Raw genomic sequence first — 16482 nt, 5'->3', positions numbered from 1 at the left:
TGTACGGCCGTAGGAGCTATTTTAAATTTATTAAAATTTACCGGGAGCACCGGTAAATCTTTATATTCAATTTTTCTCGAAAGCAGAAGTGTGTTAGGGGCTAACATTTCTTGTGGTTTTAATACATCCACAGGGGCATCCAAATATATTAAAAGTGTAAAGAATCACTATCCACCAATTTTTCAAAATTTCCCAAAACTTTGTAATACCTTTAAGAGTTAAGTTCGACTTAGGATCTTTGTGAAACACCCCCTGAAGTTCAATTGTAAGCATAACAGTCGATTTTCCGTTTCATCACCAAGCCTCGTAATATTTGTTTTGTTATTCTGCCCTCCTCTTAGAAGAATCTCGGTATGCTCCTTTCAATTTTCCATGAGACTCCATTCTATATTTAAAAATACTATCCGCTCAGTTGAATGCTTGTTTATGAACACTTTTTGTATTAAAGTTTTCATTTCATAACGCTAACAAACCGTTGACGTGAAGAGATGAAAAGCTTTATTTTTTTCTTTGTTCCTGACTGCCTCTACTAATGATGAGACTGATTTCATCTCTATCTGACCATTTTGATATTAAAATGTTATTTACATATCATCTCACATTGTCCATTACGAATCGATATCGACTTGGTTTAATTTCCATTTGGAAAGAAACAGCTATGGGGACTTAAAACTATCATCTAATCAGGAGTATACAAAACAAATGAATAAGGTATCAATACGCGGCAAGGGACTTACAGTTTTACATTCCTGATAAGAACCAAAGACCTACCCCCTAGTCCCCCTAAGATGGTGTCAGTCTAAAATGTCATCATGTTATTATATTTCCTACTCCATATCATTCTCCTGCTATTGCCTAAAATGTAATGTTCATGAACAAAGAAGAACCAGGTTTGAAATCAGTTTTCATTTCAGTAGCTGTCTTTCGCAATTGCATCAGAGCGAGTTTAAATTATAGATTCCATAATACAATTTACAGTACAACGATATAACTATGTCTTTTGCTGTAGGGCCAAGGGAACCGGCATCCCGCTGATCCCAATTCCCAAAATAACATTACAATCCGGGGCTTTGAACACTGATCACGAGGAAAGAATAATACGCCTACATCACTGCGACCCGATGCAGATATAGAAGACAGAAATGAAGAAGGTGTGGACTCGTCTCCATGATGCAGCTGCAAGCGGGAACATAGAAGTCATGCAATATCTCATTCAACGAGGTCATGGTACAAACCGATATGATGACAGGGGTTGCACACCACTCACTGCTGCAATTAAATATGGTCAACTAACAGCTGTCAGATATCTCATGACTAAAGGAGCAAAACAGAACAGATATAATGGATCAACCCCACTTCATGATGCAGCATATTATGGTCATTTAGATATCGTCGAATTCTTGATGTCCAAAGGAGCTGATGTGGACGAAGAAAATGACGACGGAATGATTCCTCTCCACGATGCAGCTTCTGCAGGCCAATTGAAGGTCATGGAATATCTCATTCAGCGAGGGTCTGATGTTAACAAGGCAGATGCCGACGGCTGGACACCTTTCAATGCTGCAATCCAAGAGGGTCATCTAAAAGCTGTCAGATATCTCATGACTCAAGGAGCAAAACAGAACAGATATAATGGATCAACCCCACTTTATTGGGCATCATCTTGTGGTCATCTAGATATCGTCAAGTTCTTGATGTCCGAAGGAGCTGATGTGGACGAAGAAGATGACGACGGAAAGATTCCTCTCCACGATGCAGCTGGTGGAGGCCACTTGAAGGTCATGGAATATCTCATTCAGCGAGGGTCTGATGTTAACAAGGCAGATGCCGAGGACTTGACTGCATTCCATGCTACAATCCTAGAGGGTCATCCCAAAGTTGTCAGATATCTCATGACTCAAGGAGCAAAACAGAACAGACATGATGGATTAACCCCACTTTATGGGGCAGCATCTTGTGGTCATCTAGATATCGTCAAATTCTTGATGTCCGAAGGAGCTGATGTGAACGAAGAACATGACGACGGAACGATTCCTCTCCACGGTGCAGCTTTTGGAGGCCACTTGAAGGTCATGGAATATCTCATTCAGCGAGGGTCTGATGTTAACAAGGCAGATGCCGACGGCTGGACACCATTCAATGCTGCAGTCCAAGAGGGTGATCTCAAAGCTGTCAGATATCTCATGACTCAAGGAGCAAAACAGAACAGATATAATGGATCAACCCCACTTCATGAAGCAGCATCTTGTGGTCATTTAGATATCGTCAAATTCTTGATGTCCGAAGGAGCTGATGTGAACGAAGAACATGACGACGGAGCGATTCCTCTCCACGCTGCAGCTTTTGGAGGCCACTTGAAGGTCATGGAATATCTCATTCAGCGAGGGTCTGATGTTAACAAGGCAGATGCCGACGGCTGGACACCTTTTAATGCTGCAATCCAAGAGGGTCATCTAAAAGATGTCAGATATCTCATGACTCAAGGAGCAAAACAGAACAGATATGATGGATCAACCCCACTTTATTGGGCAGCATATTGTGGTCATTTAGATATCGTCAAATTCTTGATGTCCGAAGGAGCTGATGTGGACGAAGAAGATGACGACGGAAAGATTCCTCTCCACGGTGCAGCTTTTGAAGGCCACTTGAATGTCATGGAGTATCTCATTCAGCGAGGGTCTGATGTTAACAAGGCAGATGCCGACGGTTGGACACCATTCAATGCTGCAATCCAAGATGGTCATCTAAAAGCTGTCAGATATCTCATGGCTCAAGGAGCAAAACAGAACAGATATAATGGATCAACCCCACTTTATTGGGCAGCATCTTGTGGTCATTTAGATATCGTCAAGTTCTTGATGTCCGAAGGAGCTGATGTGAACAAGGAAAGTGACGACGGAATGATTCCTCTCCACGGTGCAGCTTTTGAAGGCCACTTGAATGTCATGGAGTATCTCATTCAGCGAGGGACTGATGTTAACAAGGCAGATGCCGAGGGCTGGACACCACTCAATGCTGCAATCCAATATAGTCATCTAACAGCTGCACAAAAAGGACACCAAGGCATAGTCGATTTCCTTACACCGATTGAAGTAGACATGAACTTGAAATATATAAATGGTTATACGCCGCTCCAGGCAGCAGCGTACACAGGCCATCCACGTGTAATAGGAGGCATCTCAACACGTAGGGATGACCCAGGTAAGGGAGAAACAGGAGATCCACAACTTGAAGACCACCATAATCTAATAACAAGAAGATATATGACGGTATTACTGGAGGATGCAGACACGCATTCACGTACAGGAAATTTAGCATCCCAGGTAGATAATGCAAAGGAGAGGAATGAATGCAATCCAGCTGATAGTGCGAAGAGAGGAGCAGATAACCCCCCCCCCCCCCTTGAAGAATCTTTCCACGAGGACCCATGATGATAAAAAGGGAGGCAATGAGGAACTCAATCCTGTCATTCTTCCTCTGCTGCAATATCCTGACAATGATGAACACGATCCAATGCTATATCAGATGGAGGCAATTAAGTGCACCAGGACAAGGAAAAGAGACACCATAACAAATGGCACAGACTGTTCTTCCCCGCGTGGACCTCAGACAAGGCAACACAGCGTATTCGATCCACCCAATCTACAAACCATGAAAGCTGACGGTCATCCGTCTGAAGAACCGGCATCCAGATGTCACTCACTAATTGATGAAAACAGGGAAATGAGAGTGAGTGGTTATTATTTGTTTAAGTTTTCTCTAAACAAAGCAAATGCTCTATATTTGATTGAATCTTTGGATTAAAAAAAATAATGGAAAATACAGATATGTTTAGAAGCAACCATTCAGCCAATTCTAAAATCATCATAGAGATGAAAAACAAAGCTTCGTGAAGATTCCGTAATATGTTTTGCTTCAAACACACCTATGCATGAGAAGAAGACTCAAATTCTAAAAATAGAGAATGAAAAATTTAATACAATTATACACAATGGTCAGTTATTTTGGTTGTAAGAAACAATAACGTTTTCATTCTATGCATGAATTTTGTCTTTCTCGTTGTTTGTCTAATTCATCCTAGAGCACCCGTGCTGACCAAAACTAATTGTCGCTATTCTGTCTTCTTGGATCATATCATTTCACAGCATTCTAATATGACATTTTCTACGATGTATTTTATTTTCCCTTCAGGAATCTCCTTCACCCTGTCCGATGAATGCTGGAAATGATCTATCAATCAACGAACCATCAGAGATTGAGAGGTACTAGTCACTTTCCGTTTCTTTTATTATGAGGAAACCTTGTTATTCGTAGAACGAGATGTATTTAGTGCATATATTTCGCTCCACAAGTACTTGCATCATTAATAAAAACAGTTTTCTTCATGTTTATTGATATTTAGAATTATGCTTCATAATGTATATGAATATTCGTTTATGAAAAAAAAAGCATTATATACGTAAACTGCATGAGTTCACCTTTTGGCAGGATTAGAGCACTTTCGGATATTTTACCTTCCTGGACTTGATCCTCAAGAAGCTAGAGAACAGTGAAGCAAGACCTGATGCGGTACCAGGGTACTGTTGGTGTCAATATTTTAAATCTAGGTATTTTTCCTTTGCCATATGTGGGCTTTCTCCGATGAACATGTACGTCTATTTTTCAACAGTCATACATACATTTCTATCTTTCAGAGATTTTAGGGACCTAATTCGATTGGCTTTTTTGAACATCAGCTAACGTATTTCTACAATTAAATTCAACAGCTTCCCTAAACACCCATCAGATGTCGTTCACCAAAAGTTGTATGACGGAAACCCTGTCTCTACCTATGGAACCTCCTCAAACCCAGTTCGGAAAATCAGGGTAAGAGAGAATAATTATTGCTCCCATTTATAATTTATCAACAAATTGCTTTGGAAGTCATAAAATAGAATAACAAGCTTAAGATTTAAAAAAAATGGATTATCATTCTGTATCTGTGCAAAACAAAACGTATATGAGGACACTACCGAATATCAGTAGATTTAATGGTGAATTAAATGAAATGAGTAACCTTTACGATTTGTACAGGAAGGCATTCGTCATCAATTCAGATTTTTACTGCCTCGTTATATTTGCTATTCACTTTCAGGGGGTTAGGAATCGATATAATTTAATCTTTTGCACATATTGAGAAATGTCACTTGATTCCTTGTGGAACATTGAATTCAAGCATTGAATGGTGTCCCCTCCCCCAAAAAAAACATTTGTTATTGTTCACATCGGATGCTTGCTGATTAAGATATTCAGTGACTTTTGTCAAATTTCATCAACATTCTTTTTCAAACTCATATCATTTTTATTTAGACCAAGCGTCTAACATCAGTTGACCGTTGTTCTTCAATCCTGGGCCTCGTACAAACTTTCCTGCAGATGATCATCTCATGGGCCATCATTCTTGCTGGAAGTCCGGTTCTTGTAGCAGGCATTGATACCTCCGAACGGGTCACGCTACAAGCAGGTAAACCTGGTGTGGTCCCATTCCATCTCCCATGGTCACCTGATAGTACACTCCGAAGTTATTTTACACTTCGATTTGAATCCACACCTCATCCATTCTGTATTAATGGGGAAGTTAACATCGAGGGCTTCAAAAGCTCATCCCAAATGTCAAGATTTACAACCTCATTCACAGATTTAGACATTTCTACGTGCGTGAATATAATGATAGATAACGTTGATTCTCTAGACGAGGATGGGTACGTATTAACGGCAGCCTGGCATAGTTTTGAGAACGTTCGGCATGAAACTATGAAGAAGGAGATTGTTGTTCAAATTCCCCCCGGACCTGCTAAATGCTTCATCACTTTGAGTGAAAATGTTGACTATCCCTATGAAGTACACTGTCGAGCCACCACTGGAAGCGTTACAACCACACTATCATGTTACCAGAATGATCAGAAGATTGACATCAGGGGCGAAATTACAGATAATGGGCTAATTACCAGTGGCATATTTTTGCTACCCCATATCACTCATTTCTCTTGTTGCTCACATGATGTATCTTTGAATGTAAGTCAAACAATGTGCAATGACTTCGAGTGGCCATACGGCAAAGAAAGTACAAGCCTTACTGTCAATACTGTACCTACGGTTACCACTCCCACACCCCAAATAGAATCTCATACAGGGTCAGGGGCTTGTAGGCGATTCATGCTTCCTTCTCTGTGGCACTTCGAATACCTATTCGTAAACCTCCTCGCCTTTGTTACAATGTACTAAACAGAAAGTCTTCACACGTGATATAATAATAATAATAATAGTGGGTTCTTGTATAGCGCTCATGTCAGTCAGATTTGACCCTCCTGGCGCTCCCGATTTCACTTTCTTGTTTAAAAGATAGTGTAATACTTACAAATAAATGCAAAACAAATATCATCGTTCGATTTCGAATGTCTTCAATGTATATGATGTTCAAAGTTTTTACTATTTCACATTCGTTTCTAAAAATCTTGCATAAATGTTTTTATTTGAAAGAAAATATCAGAATGGCCTACTTTTCAATCCGTTGAATATATGCTTAGTTTGATAGTCTATAGTCTGCTATATTTCAATAATTGAGGGAAGATCTTTACGAATCGATGGCATTCTCTTTTAACACCATGTCGATTTGACATAGACTGTATAAGTACTTTGCTATCACCCAGCCATTTTGATCCCAATTTTAGAATGAAATTGAACCAAGGGGTTTATACAAGTTACTCCTAGAATCAACATGCTCACGATGAACATTACTCTAAAGGTATATTATACCCATGTTGCCAGATGTATTCTCATTACCAATCATGTAAATGTTAGTTTGGAGTATGATTTCATTTTTTAGATTTTATTTTTGCATTTAATGCAGAGTTATTGCTTTTCTAGTTTCAAGTAGACGATTCATAGTTATTTATCGCTGTGTCAATGTAGTTAAATATGACTTTGGAAATGTACCGCATTATGTACAAAATCTTGGTTTCTAAGTTATAAATGTATTCATGAATTGGCAATAATTTATCTGCCAGAACTAATCCAGAAATATAAATCCTCATGCAATCTACGGTCATCTTCACAACTAAACCTCGTATCTACTTCGGTGTCAACTCTTAATATAGTCATCGCTCTTTTTGCAAAGATTCTGCTGAACCTTTGAACAAACTACATTTACATGTCAAAAACTGTCCGACTGTCAACCAATTCAAAACTTGTCTTAAGACACAATTATTCAAAATTGCTTTTGATGATTAACTTACTCTCTGTTCACATTGATGCATATTTCATTTGTATTGTAATTTGTGGGATTATTTGAAATTGTTTGTTTTATTTATATTGGAATTGTTTATCATTGTATTTTGCTTGTCATAGCGCTCAGAGACGTCAGTGGAAAGCCCTTTGGAAGCACCGTTTTTATTATTATTATTATTATTATTCTCATGGAAATAAGAAATTTTCAACAGGGACGCTTGTTCCATTATCGAAGTCATAGTACATGTATATTTTTTAGTGCACGGAAAGACTTGTTATTTAATCAATTAACTTCTAAATATATAGTACATGTATGTCTACACTTCCTAATGTTGTTTATATTAATATATTCAGAACGACTCGCATTGATATTAACGCGTGTATTATATTATATAAGGCCATTCCCAACCATCACAAGCCACGCACCATAGAGAAACTGTGCTTCATTGCAAAATATAATGTAATGTTAGCAACTTATTGCATGATGTGAAGGTAGTGTCTATCACATGTACGTTTCATAATCTGTGAATTTGTGAATCCCAGAGCTGGAATAAGTTGTACAATGAAAAATTAGGACACTATAACCACGTAAACATTACAATTTTCTTTAGATTTTCTTTGTAAATAGATACCAATATAAAAGTGATTTTAAAAACATGCTTTGCACTCGTTGAACATTTTTTTTTTGTATGCTGGAAAATTAAAGTGTACTAATTCAAATGTGTATATACGCCGCAATTTAACTAAAACATCTTCATTATAAAACTCATTGTGGATATACATGTATACAATATGCATTTTGCATTTTATCATACCAACAAAAACCCACAAACTTTACGTAACAGATATAGCTTTACTCAATTCATTGTTTTATTTTAAAGTTTTATATTGTAAATAAGTGTCATTATCAAATATGTGTTAGTTTTTAAACAAATAATTATGCGAGTTTTATTATGAAAAAGTGCATTTACCTTACATGAAGTTTGGGACGCGCGTGCTTCGATTTTCGAAGCCTTATGGAGGAATGACGTAATCAAAATTGAGTTTTAAGAATGTGCATCAGTGGCCAATCTTGTTTTACTGCTGTCCTGTAAAAGATATCAAATATTTTACAATTTGATCTTATTCAGAAAATACAATATTTTTGTGTCATTGTACCACAAATATGGCTATTTTTGCCGAAAAAATAAGGATCAGATTAGAACCAATTGCTACAATAATGCAGATAATGATTGTTCTTCATTCAATGAAAGAAGATTGTTTCCCACCTATTTCGTGTGACTTTTGAGGAACACATGTGTCTTGTGCATTTAGTTTTAAGTGCTTGAAAACCTGCGCTTTCTCGCTTTTCTCTAATATAAAGATTTATCCAAACCATTATAATGAAATGATTATATACACATGTAGGAAATATTATATTGTTTTACAGTGTTGTGATTTATTGTAGTATGAACAAATCCATATAAACAGAGCACAGATATCACAAGTGTATATATAACACTAGACAGAATGCGACAAGTGAAACAGATAACAAATCAATGCATACATGTATGTATATGCAATCCAGTCTGTTTAATAGCATTTTTGTAGAGGTTTATTGGCCTCACTTTGCGTGATGAGGAAATGTTAATAGTAATAAAGAACCTCTTCATGTATTGTTAATCATGTGATATTAAATGTGGAAGGATTATGAATGGTAAACAGTGGTAGTCGTTAATGATGTATATTATTCGGTAAGATATTGTTTATTAATTATTTACATGAATTGATAATTAATTGTATATAATGTATACTGTTGCCCATATTTTGCATGCTTTACAGCATATCGTCTGTATTTGTACAGAAGAGTATAGTATGCATATGGTACAGTAATCTACAAATCTCGTAGTAAATTCTTTTTAAAAGATCGTCGTGTATAATAACAGAACATGCGTATGAGTATTTTGATAAACAAATAACGAAAGTTTCAAGTCTTATTAACGACATTATCACTGTTGTATATGTATATCACTCATTATTTTACTCAATATCATGATCATGATAATAAACGATCAACCTCTTTTGTATTGGGGTTAGAGTAAACGCTTAGATTGTGCACCTTATCAAATTATATTTGACATTCATACCGACCTATTTACTCATATTACAAAAAGATGTTGGTCACAAATGGTCTAATTTTGCTATTTAAGAATAGCAGTAAAACTTTTGAAGACCGTTTATTTCGCTCTTTATATTCATGCTCGTGAAATAACGATGCAAAAACAACATCAAAATACCTGCCATGAAGAGGAGTCACACACTAATAACAATAATTGAATATTTCACACAATTATGTATATACATATCCTGATTCATGGATATGTACCCATATATAATTTACAGGAATACAATGAATTTAATAATGGTACATGCATGTATCAAAGAAGTAAATTCCTAATGTATTTGATAATTTTGAAAATTATCTTCCTTTGTAAATAACTTTATCACTATAAAATATATGTATAAGTTTACTTTGTGTTTCAGTGTTCTTCTATACAAACGTGATTTAAAAAAACAAAACACTGAATACATATAATAGATGCTGAGAATGAACATATAACCTTTCTCTACTTTCTACTAGTGGGTTATGTTACTATTAATATATGTTAAAAATCGCTTCAAAACACCAACAGCAAGCAAAAAACTTAAGCTGGTTGTCATGAACTTACCATGCTATCCTCTCATGAATTGCAATAGTTATGTGCACTTTGTCTTAAACAGCTTGAACAAATTTGCTTTCTCGCTTTTCTCTAGAATAAAGAATGTTTTCAAACTATGACAATGGCATAATTATGTACCCATGCATGAAGTTATATATTGTTTGACAGTGTTGTGTTTTCTTGTAGTAGAATGTAATTCATAGTTAAAGGGCATACATATCAGAAGTGTAAATATAAACACGAAAGACAACGCTACATGTAGTTATATCCAGTACAGTCTGTTTAATAGCGTCTTTGTAGAGGGTCATGAGTTTTACTTTGCATGATACTGGAATGGCAATAGTGAGTAATAGACATTTTCTTCACATATTGTTAATCATACGATATGAAATTCGGAAGGAGTATTGCTGGTATTCAGTGGTTATAGCTAATGCTGTATATTGTTCATTGATACATGTATATCGTTAATGAATTATTTACAATTTGTAATACATAGTTTACAACATTTTGCTTACTTTGGAGTTTTTCTAAATTGAAATTAGATATATAGTGTATTGTTGAGTATAGTATGCATATTGTGCAGTGTCTATGAAAATCATAGTAAATTGATTCACAAAGATTTTTATGTATAACAACCAAACAACTCTCTGCGTATTTTGAACAATGAATTATGAAAGTTTGATATCGTAGTACAAAATTGTTAATGAATATCACTCAGTACTTCACATAAAATTATAATCCTTTTAAATCCTTTTAAAATAATTGTATCATTATATCATATACCCTGTAAGTTTGCTCAGTGTCTCAGTATTCTTCTATCCAACTATGAATCGTTAATTTTTTTTAAACATCAAATGGATACTAACCAGTATGCTTCTATGTGTTTCAGCGGGTTATAATAACAAACGTATCAATTATAATAGTATGCAAGATGACCCGCATATATGGATTTTATGAAATTTGAAGGCTTTTTGTTCTTTAATCTGTTCTGTAACCAGCGTTTTTTTTTAATGGATATTGAATGTGTCAGATCAAAATGAATGATCGAATTTGCTTGCTTTGCTAATAAATACATAAATGAAAATAAACTGTTCTCAGATTTGTTCTTATCTTGCTATGTATTGAGTAGGACTTTCATCCATTAGGCATGAAAATCATATTCAGTAAGGCTTACTGAATATGATTTTTCATGCCTAATGAATAGTACTTTCCTAAAATCAAAGAGTGATGAAGTCTGGTAAAAATATCAAATAATATATATGTCAGTTACTCCTATTTGGAACTATATACAGTGTATATCATCGTATAAATGCCCTATGCGTTTAAAAAGTTAGACTGAATTTCATGTGTGTAGTCCCCTACACTTTTACATGTGTGCGACGGTTGGTTTTACTGTGATATTTAAGCAAGAGTGGGTCTTCTATATACGGAGAGAGAAATTGGAGGAGAGAGATAGGAAGAAAGAGAGAGGGACAAAGAGGGAGGATAAAGAGGGGTAGACGGAGAAACAAAGAGAAGAAGAAGAGAGAACCAGTATTTGCTTGTCTTGTTGTGTGTGTGTCAGAGAGAGAGAGAGAGAGAGACAGACAGACAGACGTAGAAAAAAGAATAGTAGTGGAAAGAGCGTCCTCATCTAAAGTTGCCAGCTTAATGGTCTTTTATAAAACCTTACTCAGAACCAGAACCAGCTACAACAAACCTAGGGAGGATTGTTTTGCCAACTAAAGATTGGAATTCTGTGCTTTTGGGTAGAGCAGACTTTAGTAGAAAGGAAGGAATGTGTAGACGTCACTCTTTCAGTCCAATTTCTATCACTCTTTGTCCAAGGTTTTTAGACCCAAAATATTAAAAGCGACTGTTTGATTTCTTACCCTTCAGGGCATTTGTGAAAGAATAAGTAGGAATTTGTTGTTGTCTCCTTTTTCTACCGACCTTATATATTTGTGCATCATCTCTCGTTTTTTTCATTCTTTCCCTTCTTTTTCCATTTTCGCTTTCTTCTTAATATTTGCTCGTGGTATTCGTCGTATTTTGAACTTCAGACGTTCCCATGAAAACCCGGGGTCAAATGAACCAAATTCTTTTCTCCAAACCAATCTCTTTCTTTTTAAGGATTCACAATACTTGAACATAGAGAAGCATCGGACTTCCGAATATCCATCATCTTGTTTTTTATTTTTTAAATTCCAATAGAGTAAGCACTGAGTGGTATGTATAGGGAAGGAATAATAATATGATACACAATCTTGACACTCTCTTGCGTTAATAATCCAACCTACTCTGGCTCTTTAAATCTTTTCTTCTCCAAGTATGTTTCTTAGATAAAGGATTTTTCTGGTGCCATGTATCAATTCATATAAGCTAAGCATGGATAACAATTCTCTTTGCTTTCTTGATGGTAGTCACTGGTATTTCTCATTTCATGTAAATGAGTTAATCGCAGATACTAGGTCTCGGCCTTTTCAAATTGCAGATTCCATGTAAAGTACTAGTATATGTAGGCCTAGTACCAATTAACCAATGAATATTTGTCAAACAAACATCTTGTTTAATTTGATTTATTGATTCATTGATTCTTTGATAAGTAGCGTATGGACACAACAAACTATGGCGCTATCAAAAAGATGAATGATCTCAATATGTCCCTGTCTTCTGAGCAAAATATGTTTCTTAGGCTTCCAATCATTGCTTGAAGTTGAAGGGTGTAAATCAAAATCAGGAATTTCACAACAAGTACCTTCTTGTACGTCGCATGAAGGAGGTCTCTAAACATTAAAATGAATTACTTTCGTAGAAGTCAGTGGAGACTAGATTCTTGAGTCCCAAAAGATCGGCAAACTTTCAATTTTTGCATTAAGACTATGATTATAATAACGAAGAGCCTTTTGTCCATCATTTACAGGTGTTAAAAATAAATAGTTGATAAACATCCAAAAAAGATTGATAATTACATCGTATAATTGAAGGTACATTTCATACAATCATATGAAGAATAAAAATCAATATCATTATAGTTCAGTGTATTTTAAGATATTACTTCAAATTAACATATTGAATGTATATAACAAAATAAACATATTAAGCTACCAACACCTATGAATTGGACTTTATGTAAAAGACAGACACAAAAAATCCACATACACTTTGTCTTTAAACAAAAACACAACAAACAAACAAGCTTACGATGATAATTTCCTATGGAGTTATGATCAATTGCCAAATTGTATTCTTGCCTTTTACTTTCTAAAGCATTCTTTTTATTTCTGCCTTAGAGGATGATATTCTCTTTTCCCGACTGCGATAAATTATAAACTTGATCAGCAGAATTACATGATTCACTAATTTTCAAAACATCTATTTGTATGATTTATCCCTAAATGTACCTCTTTCCAGAGTAGGCCAAACGCAATCGAAAAGGGTATTACAAACATCGGCATACCGTCAGCTAACTCCTTCGATGCACTTGTAGTGGTGGCGCTATTCAAATCCAATTTTATAGTGGTTGAGAGATGTGCTGAGATTGTTTTTGGATATTGATCTTGTTGAATGGAAGATGATACTGAGGAGGTATTTTTAAGTTATTTTTAATAAAAAATATCACTTCGTAGAAACGAAGGAAGAATAATTCGTGCTTTGCCAAGATTCCGTGTTATAATGTTAGCATATAATCAACATGAGACAATTTACATGCAGTATGTAATTCCGAACGAAGTTCATCGAATTGGAATACATGATATTACAGACAATAAAGCCGGGCCTAGTCATCTTTTGTAAGTTGAAAACGATAAGATGACTCCAGCCCTCCGGTGATTTGATAAGATCATGCTCTCCGCCATTCTCCGAAATTAGAAGGCACTCTAGATACCATCACAATGCAGCTGCCTCTATAGTTTTGACCTCAGTTGAAAATTGTAAAACATTCGTTGCAACATTGCAATTTGTATGTGGTTCTCAAGTATTTTGTCATTTGTGGCAGGTCTGAAGTACTTGCCCTGCAGGTAGGAATCAATGACTCGGCAACAGGCGCGTACACAGGGGGGGGGGGGGGGAAGTTTGGGGGTTTAACCCCCCCCCCTTTGGTATTTTTTGTATGTAAACCCCCCCCCCCCCCATAAACCCCTAACCCCCTCTTTGATTTCTTGAAACAACATTTCATAAGATGCTCATCACACATAAGAGGGAAATAATAAGGAAGATGTATCGAAGATTAATTCTGAAATGAAATAAATAGTGAGAAAGTGAGCATGTGAAACTGGCTCATTTGCTTCCTACCCCAAGTATCAGATTAATTCTCCGGATAACAAATTACTTGTCATTCGACAAGTGTTTTTTTATCGAAACCGTAGTTTGATAAATTATTGGGGCGTGTACCAAAAGGTTATTTCATGATACTTTTAAGATAACGTAAGCTTGTTTCAATTGCTTTGACAAATCCTCTGTACATGGCAGCATATTACGGTCATTTAGACATCGTAGAGTTCTTGAGATCTCAGGGGATAGATGTGAACAAAGAAAACAAAATATGGCGAATTCCACTCCATGCTGCGGCTGCTAATGGTCATCTCGATGTCACAAAGTACCTTATTCAAGTCGGATCTGATATTAATAAAGAGGATGAGAAAGGGTGGACACCAATCCACACTGCGATTCAATACGGCCACGTGGATGTCGTCGAGTATCTCCTCTCCAAAGGAGGTATCCCGACCAAATATTCCGGAATGACCCCTCTCTACATGGCGGCCCAATATGGTCAATTAGAAGTAGTCAACTTCCTTATTTCAAAGGGATCTAATGTAAATGAAGAATATATGATAGGTCAGATACCTCTTCACGCTGCGTGTACTAATGGTCATTTGGAAATCATCCACTCCCTCATTTTAAACGGATCGGACGTAAACAAGACAGACCACAGTGGCGCTACACCATTACATTCTGCAGTACACTGTGGCCACATGGACATCGTCAAGCATCTGGTAACAAAAGGAGTTCACAAGAACAAGTTTGAGGGTATGAACACCCTATATATGGCAGCATCTTACGGCCATCTCGACATCATCAAATTATTTGTTTCACATGGTTTTGATGTGAACGAAGAAGATAGTAAAGGTCGGATTCCTCTCCACGCCGCGACTGCTAACGGCCACACTGCAGTCACCAGATATCTAACTGAACTTGGATCTAACGTTAATAAAAACGATGGAAACGGTCGAAGTCCTTTCCAAGAAGCCATTCAACGTGGCCACCTCGAAGTCGTCAAATATCTCCTAACACAAAGAGTTCACAAGATTAAGGTTGAGGGTATGAAGCCCCCATATATGGCAGCACATTACCGCCATCTCAACATCGTCAAATTCTTTGTTTCACATGGACTTGATGTGAACGAAGAAAATGGTAAAGGTCAGATTCCACTCCACGCCGCGACTGATAACGGTCACACTGAAGTCACCAGATACCTCACTGAAGTGGGATCTAACGTCAACAAGAATGACAACAATGGTTGGACATCGTCCCTTAAACGCAACATGGCGGCACCTACCTTTCCACTTCCAATTAGGAGGCAACCAAGTGTACGTCGAACCAAGAAAAACGCTGTAAGTAGTTAGTCCCGTTGTTTTATTCATAAATCATCGTATAGGTAAAAGCAAGAAGGCAATGCTAATGTCTTTCAGCTTCATGACCATCGTAAATCCTGATAATCTGTATAAATGTCTATATTTTGTACGTGATATGAAGGTCATTACATCATAAGTGATGGATTGGGTTTCTATTTAAAAGAGTTATACGAATGATGAGCAAATGGAATAGTTAATTTTGTTAACACTCTTAGATTTGTTTTACTACTATTAAGTGACACAATTACTTTAATAAGAATATAAAATCAGAGAAAGAATCAATTGATGATGTATAAAGTTTAGGAAAAATCTGGGATTCTAAATGAAGTATTGTCAGTAACCAATCAATTTCTTTCTGAAATGCTCGTCTGCGTTTTTCCGTTCATCTGATATAAAAGAGATTTTATTTATATTATTATCCATGTGATTTATTGCTTACAGCATCTCTCTTCACCCCGGACTGATGGAAGGGAGCTACTGATGGAAGAAAATTTTATAAAGAGGTAGGACCTTACAGATATTACATCGGCGGCTACTTTGTAAGCCTATGGCATATGGGATTTTGGGACATGTTACCTAAATGTTTTAGACTGACTCGTTCATTCGATCAATAAACTAAATTCGGTGCAAAAAGTCGGAAACTCGAGTTTTATTGATGATATCTCTTAATAACTAAAAATAAAATGTGTTATTTTTCTACCCTCTTTAGGCCTGATTATTTCCTTTTACAATGATGCCCAATTTGTTATACTGCAATTTTGGAATCACAGTACATTTTTATGTGGACGTTGGTCCTAAATCAGATCCTGCAAATTGATACAAATTTTGGGGTATTTTGGTATTTATTAACATTTATTTCCTTCTCAACAGCACAATATGAAACACAATGTAAATGTAAATTAGAT

At 36.2% G+C, this 16482-nt stretch overlaps 1 protein-coding gene across 1 annotated transcript; it reads left to right on the top strand.

Moving 5' to 3' along the window:
- The first annotated feature begins 1142 nt into the window (after positions 1-1142).
- LOC100888717 (serine/threonine-protein phosphatase 6 regulatory ankyrin repeat subunit A-like) lies at positions 1143-16084 on the top strand. The gene is made up of 6 exons (XM_030998389.1): positions 1143-3323; positions 4192-4262; positions 4767-4866; positions 5350-5503; positions 14415-15556; positions 16019-16084. Exons 1-6 carry the CDS (start codon positions 1143-1145, stop codon positions 16082-16084), a joined length of 3714 nt encoding a protein of 1237 aa, XP_030854249.1.
- The last annotated feature ends 398 nt before the right edge of the window (positions 16085-16482 follow it).

The sequence above is a fragment of the Strongylocentrotus purpuratus genome, unplaced genomic scaffold (genome assembly GCF_000002235.5).
Source record: "Strongylocentrotus purpuratus isolate Spur 01 unplaced genomic scaffold, Spur_5.0 spur5_contig_859, whole genome shotgun sequence".
In the NCBI taxonomy this organism is placed as follows: domain Eukaryota; kingdom Metazoa; phylum Echinodermata; class Echinoidea; order Camarodonta; family Strongylocentrotidae; genus Strongylocentrotus; species Strongylocentrotus purpuratus.
Note: the sequence above shows the minus strand (reverse complement) of the source record. Positions and strands in the feature narration are given on the sequence as shown.

What these genes read in the sequence shown, in the direction of transcription:
- LOC100888717 (XM_030998389.1), top strand. Translation starts at nt 1,143, where the DNA reads ATGAAGAAGGTGTGGACTCGTCTCCATGATGCAGCTGCAAGCGGGAAC. An exon ending in GAACCATCAGAGATTGAGAG is followed by an intron (nt 4,263 to 4,766) that starts GTACTAGTCACT and finishes TAAATTCAACAG; the next exon opens with CTTCCCTAAACACCCATCAG. An exon ending in GTCGAACCAAGAAAAACGCT is followed by an intron (nt 15,557 to 16,018) that starts GTAAGTAGTTAG and finishes TATTGCTTACAG; the next exon opens with CATCTCTCTTCACCCCGGAC.